This window comes from Aythya marila (assembly GCF_965140915.1).
Source record: "Aythya marila genome assembly, chromosome: 4".
In the NCBI taxonomy this organism is placed as follows: domain Eukaryota; kingdom Metazoa; phylum Chordata; class Aves; order Anseriformes; family Anatidae; genus Aythya; species Aythya marila.
The window spans coordinates 43,348,372-43,362,770 of record NC_139045.1 but is presented as its reverse complement, the minus strand read 5'-3'; the positions used below and the strand labels follow the sequence as shown (position 1 = coordinate 43,362,770).

The window sequence follows — 14,399 nt, the reverse complement described above, 5'->3', positions numbered from 1 at the left end:
GTCAGACCCAGACCATACTGTATTATCTGTAAATGTTTTTCCAGTAGTTCTGTGAGAGTTAAATACAGGGTATTTTTCTCTAGTTAACTAAGATACAATCTATGAACTTACAAATAAGTTGTGTGTGTGGTATTGTTTTAAATAAGGAAATCAATCAAAGTAAGTACTTCTTGAGGCTTCAAAGCCTCTGATCATTTTTTGTTTTGTTTTGTTTTCTTTAAAAAGTTTCAGACGCTTCTGTATGATGTTCGTTTGAGATGAATGCAAAAATAGAATAGCAGCCATCTCGTGTATATCTGGTTTAGCATAAGGTTATAGTTAAGTCCCTTACGCGAACCTATTTTTGTGAAATTACAATGTAATTTTCACCGTAAGGTGAGGCTCAGATCACTTTTAAAATAGCATCTGTCTTATGAATAGCCATCCAAATAAGCCTCCTTAATATTGGGGAGAAGCTTTCACTTACCACACACACACAGCACAGCACAGTAGCAATGGAAAATATTTACATTTTTCACGTTGTCTTAAATAGTATAGTGTCTGCCTTAAATAGTAGATTTTCTGTAGCCTTCAGGTCTCATGTGTCCTGTATTAATCCTTGAAAAGCTGTGAAAACAACACAATGTTAGGAATAATGGAAAATACAGACATCGGTTCTTGTTTACAAAACATCAAAAAACAGAAGGAGTCAACTCTGATTGTTACCTTTTTCATCAACTTTGAGAAGCTCTGCAAAAACTCTTTGGGGGTTTTTTTCTCGTAAGATTCACATGTAGACTCACACTGCTGAAATAAAAAAAAAAAATCATTCCACTTCTAAAGAGCTCATCATAGTCATACATAATATTTAAAGATTTCCTACTGATCAAGCAGTAATCTTTGTAACCAAAGCCTTTTACAAATGGAAGAGCTGAGAGACAGGCTATTTCATAAAGGGAAAGAAAATAATAACTGCACCTTTCATTCACATTTTTTTGCAGTAATCCCAATCCTTTTGTCATGCACATCACATGGTTGCCATTATTAAAGTGCATAGACACAACTGACTGATAGGAACAGAGTGAGTGTCTCTCTTGGAAGTGCAGAAAAATGGATATTTCTAATTTCCAAAGTAATAAAAGACTGATCTGTTTTTCTAACAAGCTTGGCTTTTACAGTTTCACTGCTGTAGGTAGTATTTGTTACAGAAAGTAAGGAACAATGGTCATGATTATGAGCATTGTCAGGAAATCCTACCTTTCCAGAGTCTTTGAGAATGGGTCTTTTCAAGATGTTAACTGTTTTGATGAACGTAGAATTTACTTGGCTGTTCTTTGGCTGCAATTTCAGTATGCCCTTCTGGAAGCAGGTCACAGCTGTGAACAGGCACTCGTCCTATGGGCAAGAACACAAGGAATAATTTTAAAATGAATGTTGCAGCATTTTTTCCACATGTGTTACGTTGTGATTTATGCACAAAATTTAATTATGCAAAGTATTGATTGAGAAGATTCAACAGTCCTTTTATTGTTTTAAATTACTTTTAGAAATATAAGAGATCACTGACCTTTGATCTGCCTGTTCTTTGGTAATTGCTCAAGTATTTCCTCATCATATAAATGCCTAAAATTGCCCTTTGAATTTTGATCATTACAATAATTAAAAGAAGGTGCTACTGAAGAGTAGATCCCATCATATGCAGCAGATTTTCACAAGCATAGGCATGAATATTTTCTTTTTAAAATATTCCTAATCTCTCTCAGGGTTGTTCCTCAGTAGTACATCTGAGAATAGACTTCCTTTTTCCTCTTTTTGTGCCATTTCTCATATTATCTACTTACTAATTAGAATTGACATAGAACTGCATGATTTAAAATGCTACTCAAATATTCTCCCTTGATAGCATGGGACATGGAAGCGCTGAAATTAGTGAGTAATTTTACTGAAGAGAAAAGAGAGAGTGAGGATGAGAGAGAAGACAAGGAGCCAGGCTCCTAGCTCAAATTGTCTTGCCAAATTGCAGGGAATTCAGAGCCATGTTAAACCTGAGTCAAGGCCAGTAAGCATCATCTGTGTCTAACTTGAAAAGAAGCCCTCACTTGGTGTGCTGTATGACAGTGGTGTAATTCTTTTGTTGCTGCTAGTTATCTGGAATTAGAGCAACTGCCTTTTTGCTTTCATGGTGCAGTTGCATATTAATTTGTATTGTGCTAACAGACTACAAGCTTTCCAGAACTTCCTTTCCTGTGCAGTGGCTATTTTCCTCGCTGGGCACACAACTGTGGAAAATACCACCAAAACCAACCTATTGTCAATAGAGAAAGAAAAGCAGTGTTTACTGAAGCCAATTTCTAACATGTTTTCCATTTTCCAAAGAAAGAAACTTTTAGAAATGCTGATTGTGTATGTTAGAAAGGCTCCAAAGACATCATCTTTGTTTTGCATACCAACTGCTACCAAAGCTGGGTCTCATCTGGTTTGCTGATACCACAGCAGTTCACTTGCAAGGACAAGGCAACCTCCGTTTATGTTGCCTATAGCAAATGTTAATAGAAACGTCTTATACTGGTTATATATATATATTATATATATTTATATATTTTATTTTTATTAAAAACCAGACATTTATGTTTGTTTCAGGTTTCTTACCGTAACCAGACTTGCTTACTGGAAAAAAAACAACACTCTTTAAAAGAGATCGATTTTCCAGCTGAAACTGAAAACATTTTGTGCCTCATCCGTGATGAGCTGAGAAACCAGCATTTCTCATATATGCTGCTTTTTTTTTTCTCTTTTGCTGAGTTAACAGTTAACTGTAAGCAGGCCGACAGTCAGAGGGCCACAAGGATTGCATTTTGTTTGCCTTGCAATGGATTAAGCACTTTGATGAAGAGGCATTCAAAACACGGGCTGCTGGTGATGTCTGAGGGGCGCTAGGTAAACATGCAAAATAGCTGTCAGGGAGGATTTGCAGAAAGGCTCTGCGCGAGACTCTGAACTGTACAGCGTACCCTGAAAAGCCTGCACTTCCTGAACCAGCAACCAGCAGGGTTAGAGCATTGTGCCAGTGGCTTCAGCTGCCAGAGCTGTCACCAGCAGCAGATCGTATTCTCCCTCCTGTCTTGAACCAGTTCAGTCTCAAGACTAATTTCTCGACTTCAGCATGTTTTCTCCTGTTTTATTCACACCTCCTAATGTATTTTCTGATAATTTCACACTTGAGTGTACAGGGAAGTGCTGTGGGTTTGAAGTGGGGCTATCAGTCCACACACAGAAAGATCAAGGAAGTCAAAACAAATAGTGATAAACCACTAAATGTTGGATGTTATAAAAGGTAGCCGTCTTCCTGCATATTCAAGGCTACATTCAAATCTGGCATAAGCAGCTTGCCATATAAACAATATTTTGATATTTGAAATACAGTTACATGAAAGACTTTTTGTTAAATACAGCTTTGTATGTTCAGGTGTAATTGTACCCAGTTACCTAGTTATGAGTGCTACTTTGGCACACAACAACTCATAGATAAGCATTTGGACAACTCAGCAAATGCAAATTTTGCCCCGCAGAATGAAAACTTTATTAATATGATTGCTGGTAATTCCTACTGTTAGCTTTTCATCAGAGATCAAACCTCTGTCACACTGAGTACCTTCCAAATACCTGAATTTGTTATCTCCTATATTTTCTGATGAAGGTACTCAGGACCTCCCAGAGGCAGCCTGTAAAGCCCTAAGCTGCAAATGAATTGTTGTCTTCCTTCCTGAGGTGACCATGTTTTTTGAGTGAGAGAAAAAAAAAACACTGATGAAGCGATTAGTCACTGGCTCTATTTGCTTGTTTCGGAGGTAGTAGCAAACTCTGCAGTGAAATGACAGCTAATTATCTGATTCTTTTTCACTTTGACACTACAAGTTAGAAAGAGTGTTAATGAAAAAAAAAACAGCATTTAGCTAGGGTGCATTACATTTTTGCATTGCAGTTGTTTCTAGCAATGAGTTGTTTCTAGCAATCTTTTTGGTCATGCTTCTGCTTTTGGCAAGTAAAAAACGTGCCCAACTGTAAACCCTTGGAGGAGGCTAATGAAACCTGTGTGAAATGAGGTGAGTTTTTTTCCTTTCTTCTTGTTATTATTTTACACGAAAGTGTAAAGCCCTGCATAAATAGCTTTATACTCTGCGAGTTGTTTTTTTAATGACTACACGTACTGAATACTTTTATATGTCCATCAAAATTGCTTACTTGCTGAAGTCATTGTCAGTGCCCTAAGACAGCAGATAACAGGAGAAGTATTACACTAGCTGTGGCTAGTGTTGGACCTTCATTGCATGTTTGGGATTACCAAAAGAAGGCAGAATGCATTTAGTTTCTAATTGGTTTTAGTATTTAATGTTGCTGTAAATCCTGTATCCTGCCACTGTTAGGCATAAACACACTTTCTATGACTCTAATGTAACTTACCAAGAAGTTCCTAGCTTTGGGTTACACCAAATATCACCGTTAAAAAATGTCTAAGTAAATAATGTGTACAAAAAGGGATCTATGAAGACCTGTTGTTGTTCTTTTAACTAGTCATAATGTAAAGAGAATACTTGCAGAATGCACTTTTTCTCCTGTTCTACATGATAGCACAACCCTTGCCCACAAGCAGTCTCACAGCAGCCATTGGGACTGCATGCAAGGAAGCACTATGCAATACGGTTTTATGGTGGGAGGGAAAGGGGGCTCCCTTTAGGCTCCATGCAGCAATAATACCAATGTGGTTGGAGCTCATGGTAGCTGGAGGCGCTTCCTCTCCCCAAAACTGCGTCCCCAAGAGCATTGCTAGTCATGTAGGTCTTGTTTGAATCCCCTGCTCTTAGCAGTGAATAAAAGGAATATGCACAAATTGGAATCTGTGGGTGTTCTAGAATACACAGAGTGTAGTAACCTACTAATAAAGATTGCATAATATAAACACTTCTGACATTAAAAACCCAGGAATAAGAAACTTTTATCAAAGTGTTTTCAAACTAGCTTGCATCAAGAGTTCTAGGTCAGAGATACTAAAAAGAAGACATCTGCCATTTGTCAGTGGAATTAACCAATACAAAATAAATTTGATATAATTAAAAGGAAATGTTAAAGCAGGCTCACCACAGGGTTTTCTGGTGTATGCGGCAATTCAGCATCCTACAATGAAAAACAAATCTAAGTTAGAAAAGTTTAACATTGCAGTAGTATCCCTCAAAAGTTACATTCTAAGCAGTACCTAATGCTTGAAAATAATTTCAGTATTAGGACAAATAGTTTGCTTACCTTATCTTTCACTACATCTTTTAACTGATCAATTGTCTTTAGAAGCTGTTTGTATTTCATTGCTTTTTGTGGAGTTGCAGTCAGAACCATACTGGAACAGAAGAAGAGCATACAGAAAATAATCATCCTCTCCATAGTGCTGAGTTCTGTTTTAAAATGTGTTAGAAGCAAAGTTGTGCTATCCAAGATGAATGCTTGAGCTTCAGCTATGCTCAGGTATGCTGCATGTCTACCTATATATTGCTCCTTGCTGGAGATGTAAAACCCACCCATTTCAGTTTGGAAAGCTTTGTAGAATGGATTAATGAGTAACCTTTTTTCTTTTCCACTGGCTAGGTGTATGTATGCGAGCTCGTGCGTAGGGGGCAGGGATTGATGGAGTGAATGAAAATGTGCCCCATCTGCACATTGGACAGGAAAAAAAGAGAAAAGGGTGAATTCCCATTTTCGCTTTGAGTCAAGAAATGAACGTAGTAAAAAGTAGGTACTTAGAAACCACAGACCCAGGTAAACAAAGATTCTGCATTTTTTTCCTGCTTCTTGCAGCAATGAACCTCTCCAATCCAACTGAAGCTCCATTTCATGCTGATGAAATATGGCAGGACTTCTTTTAGCAATTTTAATGTAATTTTTCCTACTTTATAGCTCCAAAGGATGTGTAGCTTGTTCCCCTGTCTGTGAACTGCCACTTTTACATTCATGCTTGGTTTCTGCGACAGCTGTGAGGAAAAGCTCATTTTAGCATTTAAGGAAGCTGAAGTGTGCTTTATACATGTATTTACTTCAAACTAATTCCAGATATTTTAATAGCATTTTAGAGAGTGTGTCCATTGGGGTGTGAAAAGCATTTGCAGGAGTCTGAGCTCAAGGAGATGCATTGCCATGGGGGAGGTCAATCCCCATACCATGCCCATTCCCCAGATAGAAATGATACTGGAGGATCAGGGGCTAAATCCCAATGAGTCCCTCAGGACGTTATCATTTTGTGGCTGTCAGTAGACCAGTGGTTATAGCAGCTAGATGCTCAGTTAGGTTTGCCACAGTTAGGCTTGAGGTTCGTTCTGCAACTTTATGCCACCCTTTCAATGGAGATGTGATAGTGAGACCAGAGAACTCTCTTGAGAATGTAGAAGTGCTTTTGTTTGGTGTGAAATCCATTAAAAATACATACTGCACAAAATTTAAAGCCAGAATAAAACCATCAGAATGATCTAAGAAATAAAGCATACTCCTGTGATTTTCTTCAAAATTAATTCCTATTGTAATTACGTACATAGGCTACTTTTGAGGAAGTAGTTTTGAGATTATTACTTGAAAGATGATGCATTAATGACAGGATTTTTTTTCCAACAAATGCTGGTAAGGAATGCTCTCTTATGGGGACTTCCACAGATGTCTCCTTTCTCAATGAGTTCCGTGGAAGTTAAAGGTATTTGAGGGTATTCTTCTCAAATGCTTTTTTTTTTTTTATTTTTTAATTTAATTTTATTTTTTTAGATCAGTTTCCTCCAGCCCAAGCCCAATTTTTGTCACTCTCACTGAGCTGCCCTGTTCTCAGAAGGGGTCTGAGTGGGCCACTAGGGACTTAGTGTTCTGCAGCCTCTAGGAATCAGATGGTTTCAAAATCACTGTTCCTAATATTTCATCAGAAGAAGGAAAAATGACTTTAAATGACTATTATGTATTATCACTAATAAATGGTTGTAAACACTGTGGTATGACCATCGAAAGGTTTGTATATACAACTAGTAGAAGGCAGATAGAGTCACCTGGCACCCTCACGAAAGTGAATAAAAAGGTGCTTAAGTGTCCTAAATCTTGGGCTCTGGAAGTCCAGAGATTCCATGTGGCTGTGGAGATGCCTTACAAAGGCATCAGTGTATGGACTTCAATTTAATGTTGTCTTTACCTAGAATGCTAGTCCATGTAATAAACTAGCATTGTGTAAAATGCTTCTGTGTTCACCTGTCCGGTGAATCTGGGCAGTCAAGTGAGATGACTTATTTCTGGCTGTCCATGTCAAAATGATCATTTCACCTGGTGAGAGACTAATCTGGCATGCTCAGGTGAGTTTGTCTTCTGTATATGTATGATTATTCACTGCACACTCTTTCTGTGCTTAAGTCATTTATGATCTTTAAGAAACTGGATAGCTTAAAGGAATAGATTTTATAGGTGTATATGTGTCTACACAAATGCACTCACGCTCTCCAGTATGCATGTACAAAATCTCTCCTGGTGAAAGGGGTAGCTAATCACACCTGATAGAACAGAAATCCTGAAGAATGAGAACAGAGACAAGAAAGGAGAAAAATTTTCTTCTGTCACGTAGTCTAAAATTTAATTTCTTCAAGAAAAAGTAGTGCAATAATTTTTTGCACGTCCCTTTTGAGGGATGTACCTTGAAATCATTTTAGATAAGCAGCCCAGCTGGACTGTGAAGTGGAGGGTGTGTCTCAGGTTTTATTCCGAAGTTATACTAATTTGTAGATAAGGTTCAGTAATGGAAGTCAGCAGCAATAAAGAGATTTTGTTTGATAAACCATGAATTTATTTCCCTTTTCCCCATTTTATTCATGTGAAGCATTGTAGGGTAAGTTTTTTTTGTTTTGTTTTGTTTTGTTTTTTAAATCTGTCGTTCAACATCTCTGTAAAGCTGCTGAGGGGATGGAGAGATGACTTCTGATAGGTGGTACTTAAGGCTGCTCCTCTTTACCATAACTGAACTTTCATCTTCCTTTGTAGGTTATCAACATGCATTGTATTCTCAGTCCAGTTTTTGACTTTGCCATTAGGAGTGTTAATAGTAAAGGAGCAGGCTGGTAGAAATGCCTGCTGCTGCTTTTTGTTGTCAGGCATTCAACTTTGAATTCTTTTGAGGAGTTCCTTTGAACCCAGCTACTGTAGGTGATAGTGTTAGCCATGGCTACTGTGGTTTTATGCAGCTGTATGTGACTGACAGGTTGGAAGCTTTCCATTTGGATGTAGGATCGCCTCTGTTAGCCATATCCTCATTAGATGGTTGGCAATTACCCATGCAGAGATGCTCCTGCAGAGAGTCTGCATTAACCAGGCAACTTCAGGGCTACTCACAAACTTGGGTTGGTGCTCTCCTTATATTTTCAGAAACACAGGACTTAAAGGGGCAACATTGAGGGCATCAGCTCCTGTCCCCTGCCATGACAATACATGATAATTATTTAACAGTTGTGTTCACCTCTGTGGCTGGTGTGTAATTTCTCTGTATTTAGCTCAGGAGCTTTTACGTTTCCAGCCTAAATGCACTGACTGTTAGTTTGGCCTCTTTGGTTTTTACGCTGATGCTGTCCTTCAACCTAAGTCATTTTCTCCCCTGCCCGATGCTTGCTCATTTGCTCAGCTTAGAGAGAGCAGTCATACTCTCTTTGACCCCAAGCTAGACAATACAAGGTTGGTTGGTGTACCTTTCCCCAGTCATCCCATCAGTTCTGCCCTGCACACCTCCACTTCACCTTTCTTCACTGGACTGGCAGATGTTATTCTGGATGAGGTCCCAACATCTCATTGTGCAGTAGCTATAATATTTTATCATACCAACTAGAAATGTTTCACCTGCTATGGACTAATGTTGCATTTTTTTGGTCCTTGGTGGTTCGCTGGATAAGAGTAATGCACAGCTGCATTCTGGATATTGCTGTGTCTCAGGGAGTCATTTCCAGATGCTGGTCCTGACCTTTACAGTCGCGTTTAACAAGATCCTACAGCTCTACAGTAGAATCGTACCTGTGTAGGTAACAGCCATTTTAATCTTCGTCTTTTGTGTTTTCCCAAAATTGTAATAATTAGGGATCTAATGCACTGATCAGGTCTTAAAATACTGCTGTTTCTGGAGATAAAATATGAATAACAAAAACAATGAGATAATTGTGAGGCTCAGCATTTTTCTAGCCTGGATGGTCCTGAGATGCTGTTGCTTTACGAAAGACAGAAGTTATAATGGTAGGCAAAATCAGATTTAAATTCACTGAACCAAGCTCAGGTTTGATGAAAACTGTTATAAAATTCACTCTTTGTTTTGAGGAATTTGTTTCATTGCAAGGTTCTCCTTTTAGCAAAGCTGTGTTGTTGGGCAGTGGCTATCCCCTGATGTTTAGGTTTACTTAATGGTTTGCAAACTAAGGGAGAACCCTGCTGATGGCTGGCAGGTTGTGCATACTGTTTTTGTATGGCACTGCACTGTAAAAGGCACTTTATGGTATTAGAGATGACATTTTTTAATGTGAAAGGTAGATGGTGGTGAAGATGAGCGCATATTTTACCATGAAACCTTCTGTGTGAAGGGATGTCTGTACCACAAGACCAGCAGCTGTTTGTGCAGCAGGTAGGAGGTGAAGCATTCTCTCTTTCTACCCAGAAGCGTCTCAGAAATACCTCATTCATTTACTGGTCCAGCAGGATAATCCAAGGGTTTGTTGGAGGCATACTGGTGAGATGACTCTATCTGAAATAACACTCAATTAAATCCATTATGTAGTAAATCAGTTCTAAAGCTGGTGGAGCCATTAGAGTGGGAAGCTAACCAACAGGTATTTGGTAATCTGGTAGCAGGTGCTGGCATATCATTTCCCTAAAACCCTATAGGCTTCTGTCTTGGGTTAGAGGCTGTAAGAGCACGATAATTGCTTGAAGAAAGGCTCCTGACAGAGAAAGTGAAATACAAGGACAAAGCACTTCCTTTCTGTCTAGGCAGTGGAGAAAACTCCTTGATATCCCTCTTATCAGATAAGAGCAAGCAACCTGCTTTTTGCGTACGTCACTTCTCTTTTGTGGCTTAGGAACATGCTGAGTCAAACAACGACACTCTCGCTCACACCATTGCTTGCCTGGCTCTGGAGGGCTGGCTGCAGAGTGGAAATCTCCCATCCCTGGCCCACGAGGCTCTTCCTCTTTCCTCTTTGCGACATTGCCACTCCACACCCAAGTGCTGAATGAAAGCCCAGTTCCCCCACCCACATTTTCCTTTACAGTGTAGCTGAATGGAGGCTTTTCCCATAGCTTAGTCATTGGTATGGCTCAGCCAAAAAAGAAGCCTGTAACTCACAGGGCTGCTTTCAAAGAATTTTTGTAACCCGTGTATGTGCCATTTCATGTAGGTGCTGTCTGCAACATGGGAGGAATGTAGGAAAGCAAGGGGAGAGAGTTATGCTGGAAAATGAGTGACTTGGAAGAGGACCTCTGTATATAAGATCAAGGAAAACTATTTTTCAAAGTATTTCTGACAGCTCTGCAAGTCCATTCTGCCATCTCTAAATCTTATTTTCTTATTTGTAGCTTTTGTATAATTCTTCTGTCTTAGCCTTGCTTAGAAAAGAGGAAAGTAAACCACCAAAAGCAGGGAAAAATATTACTAACTCCAATTTTTATTTACTATAAAAATCAGAATAATTACAACTCTGAGTGTGGTGCATAGACACAGCAAAATTAACAGACTACATATAGCACTATAAACCCACCAAGATTCTCCATAATGCTTCTCCACAGTTATGTTATAAGCAATTTCTAATCCATGTTGAGGTGGGCTTAACACTGGCTAATAAAAGGTCCCATGCAGCAGATGAAGGAATTAGAGGAATAAACAGAACAGCTGTTACAGGAGATTGTGAATTTCTGTCCTGAAAGAACGTGTCAGACGTGGAAGGAATGCCAAGCCAAAGCTTTTATTATGGAATATCCTTCTTATATCATGGAAGGGAGATTACATTGAGCTGAGTGTTCAAGACAATTTCTGGTTGCTGGAAAGCAAGGAAAGGAGTACAACAAGCACCCACCTGGCTGGGTTATAAAATAAAATCATAGAGTTCATCACTGACAAGTCAAATTAAAGTATCTGTATTGTATTCCATCTCTTCTGTGCTTATGAACACTAAAATAACAGAATCACTCTCTTATTCTCCTGTTTGTGATGAGAAATACAGTAAAACTTCCATTGCCATACTTGCCCAACCAGATCAAACTCAGGAGCAAGAAATTCCCCAAATGCATGGAATGTCTTCCACGTGGGGACTAAATATGAGACTCTGCTAGCCCCAGGACTGGTGTCTTTGAACTAATATAAGATGGTCAGCTGGAGCACACCTAGTTTGCAGTCCTGAAGCCAAAAAACTATTATATCTGTCCCATTCATTTTTCAAAGCCAAAGGCCATTGAGATGAGAAAAATATGACCTGCTATATAGTACAGAGAAATCACTGGACGGGTTTCTGCTGTCTGCAGAGAACTTCTGTGAGCGTCAAGGAAGCCCCCTATCAGCACTTTGTGGTGGGAGCTGTGAGCTGGTACCTAGGCACTGTGGGCATGCCTGCGTTCAGCCTCCAGCTATTTCCAGATTTAAAAATCATTATTTTACACTTCTGGTTGCAAACATTGCCAACATCAACATTATAATCTGTGGTTCTCAATTGCAGCTAACTCTGAGATACAATGCCACGTAACAGAAAAGAGGCAGTGTAAGAATGAAAGAGACTTGGTGGATGGAAAGTAGAACCAGCTTTCAAGAACAGGCAAAATCTTTCTGAATATAGTACAGCCCTGCTCAGGGTTTTATCTAGGCTTTGGAAACTGCTTCAGCTAGTGAAGATGCAAGAGAAATGCAAAGCTGTTTGCAAATGTTCCTATGCTGCCTCATTTGCTTTGTACAAGGCATTATTGTCTTAGTTCGCCCTTGTTCAGCAAAAGTGGGTGACTGCCTATAAAGCAGAACAGTTTAATGTTAACAGTAAGTGTATACATGTTAAATACCAGGTGCATCCTGCTCCTAGGTCAGCCCAGTGATGATTGTTATGCACATAATCTTCTTGATGTATTTGCAGCCTTATCAATTCACAATGACAAGCTGTATCGAGAAGACAGCCCGTTGACATCCAGAGCCCGAGACAAGCCTGGGCCAGCTATGCACAGAATGAGATATTCAGAAGAACCATCCTTTGGTGGCCACACACTTGCAAGTCTTCCTCTTAATGTTAGAGCAGCCTCCAACCAGCCAGGTCACACCTTTCCCTGCGTGTAGGGTGGAAGGAGCCTTGCTGGGTCACTGAGTCTAGGCTTCTGCCAGTGCAGGCATCCACGTCATATAGTCCCTTTCACATCTCAGCAAAAAGCTCCTGCATGGGGCATTATCACTTCAATCTTCGTAACGATAAGAGATTAAAGCTTTTTTCTGTGCTTCTGCTGTGCTCCAGCTTTTATTGGGCAATTTCATTTTTATTTACAGTACTACTAATAATCTTTGCCCGTTACTAAAGGTTACTACAGTTTCAGAAGACAAGGCAACAATTCACAGCAAATCAAGATTCTGCAGTTTCTTTAGCAATTTGAGGGCAGAAGGTAGAAGGCTTAAAGACACAGGTGTAAGTAGAAGTAGTGGCAAAAAAAGAGAAAAGTCAATGTTCCTCTTTGGTATTGCAACACTGGATTCTCCTGCAGCTCCGCTGCTTGGTGGCATTGCACTGTGGATCTCTAGGTCTTCTCAGGAAGCGCGGTCAAGCAGCACACAATCTTTCTACCACAGAACTGCTCTCTATAAGTAACGCATTTCCTGACAACTCCACTAAGAGACAGCATGGCCTGCAGTGTGAAAAGCAGTGATGTGGTAGCACTGAAACCCAGAAGTAAATGTCATGTTCATTCAAAGTGTTCAGAAAGAAAAATCAAAAGAGATAAATGCAGATGTTGGACAGTGAATGTGTTGAGGGATTTTTGAAACAGCAAGAATCCCATGGCTTGCTGTAGCTGAGCAAACCAAGCTACCAGGGCAACTATGAGAAGTTCCCATGACAGTGTTCCCACATTGCCCAATTGAGGAATTCAGGAAAATATTGTTACCAGTAGCTGGCTTCAAGGACAAGGTCTATGTGACTGCTAATCACAAGGGGGTTGTTTTCTTGCAGATGGGGTTGTTTTCTTGTAGTTGTTTGTCTGAGTGCTTTTGACCAATAATCTTGTGTGAAACACTGTCCGCCCCTGTTAAGTTCACTAGAAAAATGAGGCTATTTGGGCAATAAAATGAAGCTTGCTGATGACTCATATTGAGTGTCCCTGTCTTCCTTCCGTCGACAACAAATGGCGCCTGAATAGGGACCCTGCTGGAGTTGAACCTGCGAGCCACGGATTGACGGAATACGGGAACCGGTCCTGCAATGCAGCTCAGGAGATGAAAGGGATGAAAATGCTGAATCCCCGCAGCCGGGAGCACCTATAGAGGGTCCCACCAGCCACGCGTCGCCGAGGTCTTGCAAAGGCTGCAACAGCGCTGACATACATAAAGGTATGGAGAGACAAGTGGCGTATGATCTGCTCAAGTGCTTTTTAGAAAAGCGGAGCATGCAGGGTATAGACTGCAAAAAGGAATTGCGGAGGGACGTGGAAAAAGGAATCGCGGAGAGACGTGGGAAATGGAGCCGCGGAAAACGCGGGCAATTGAAGTAATCGCGGTGCGACGCGGGACATCCGAGATCGCGTTGCTACGGGAGACCAGAGGCGTCAGTGGACAACGGCAGCCGACCCTCACCGTGAGGCGAGTCGGCACAGAGCAGAGGGGCGGAGATCAGGACCCTGCAGCCTGTCTGACAGAACCACGGAGGCAGCGGCGGCTGTGCTGCTTCTCTCTGGTGTTCTTTGTATAAGAGGGTTATCTTGCACTGCAAAAAAGACTATTCATCCCCAGATCGGTGTTATAACTATGTTTCTGGATAACATTCCGTGGGGTTGCCACATTCTACGGATTACTAATGACGACTTAGCTCTATTGCGGGGCAGGAGTGCAGAGACGCAGATTACACTGTCAAATGACCACCAGCAGGCTCTTTCACAAACAGCTTCTAAGGTTGCAGCTGACACTGCCTGCAGCCGTATAGCAGATGTTACACTCTCTTTCCTAACTAGTAATCATGTGTCTCATCCATTTGTTGTGAATGGTCAGTGGCAAAAGGAAAAGGGGGAGAGTAAGGGGCGACAAAGACAGAAACGGTACCAGGAGGATGCCACTGACACTAACAGCACGGGTAATAGGAGTAGTATAAGTGACACAGGTGCGGGGCGGCGGCGGGCGCTGCCGCGCTGCGGGGCACTCTGCCTGCTGCTCGCCC

At 40.6% G+C, this 14,399-nt stretch overlaps 1 protein-coding gene across 1 annotated transcript; it reads right to left on the bottom strand.

Annotated features, from left to right (window-relative positions):
* Positions 1-591: 591 nt before the first annotated feature.
* On the bottom strand, positions 592-5,476 carry IL21 (interleukin 21; the record flags this gene model as incomplete). The annotated part of the gene is made up of 5 exons (XM_082759568.1): positions 5,278-5,476; positions 5,116-5,151; positions 1,237-1,374; positions 706-786; positions 592-606 (listed from the first exon to the last, which is right to left on the bottom strand). Exons 1-5 carry the CDS (start codon positions 5,410-5,412, stop codon positions 592-594), a joined length of 405 nt encoding a protein of 134 aa, XP_082615694.1. The 5' UTR covers positions 5,413-5,476.
* Positions 5,477-14,399: the final 8,923 nt, after the last annotated feature.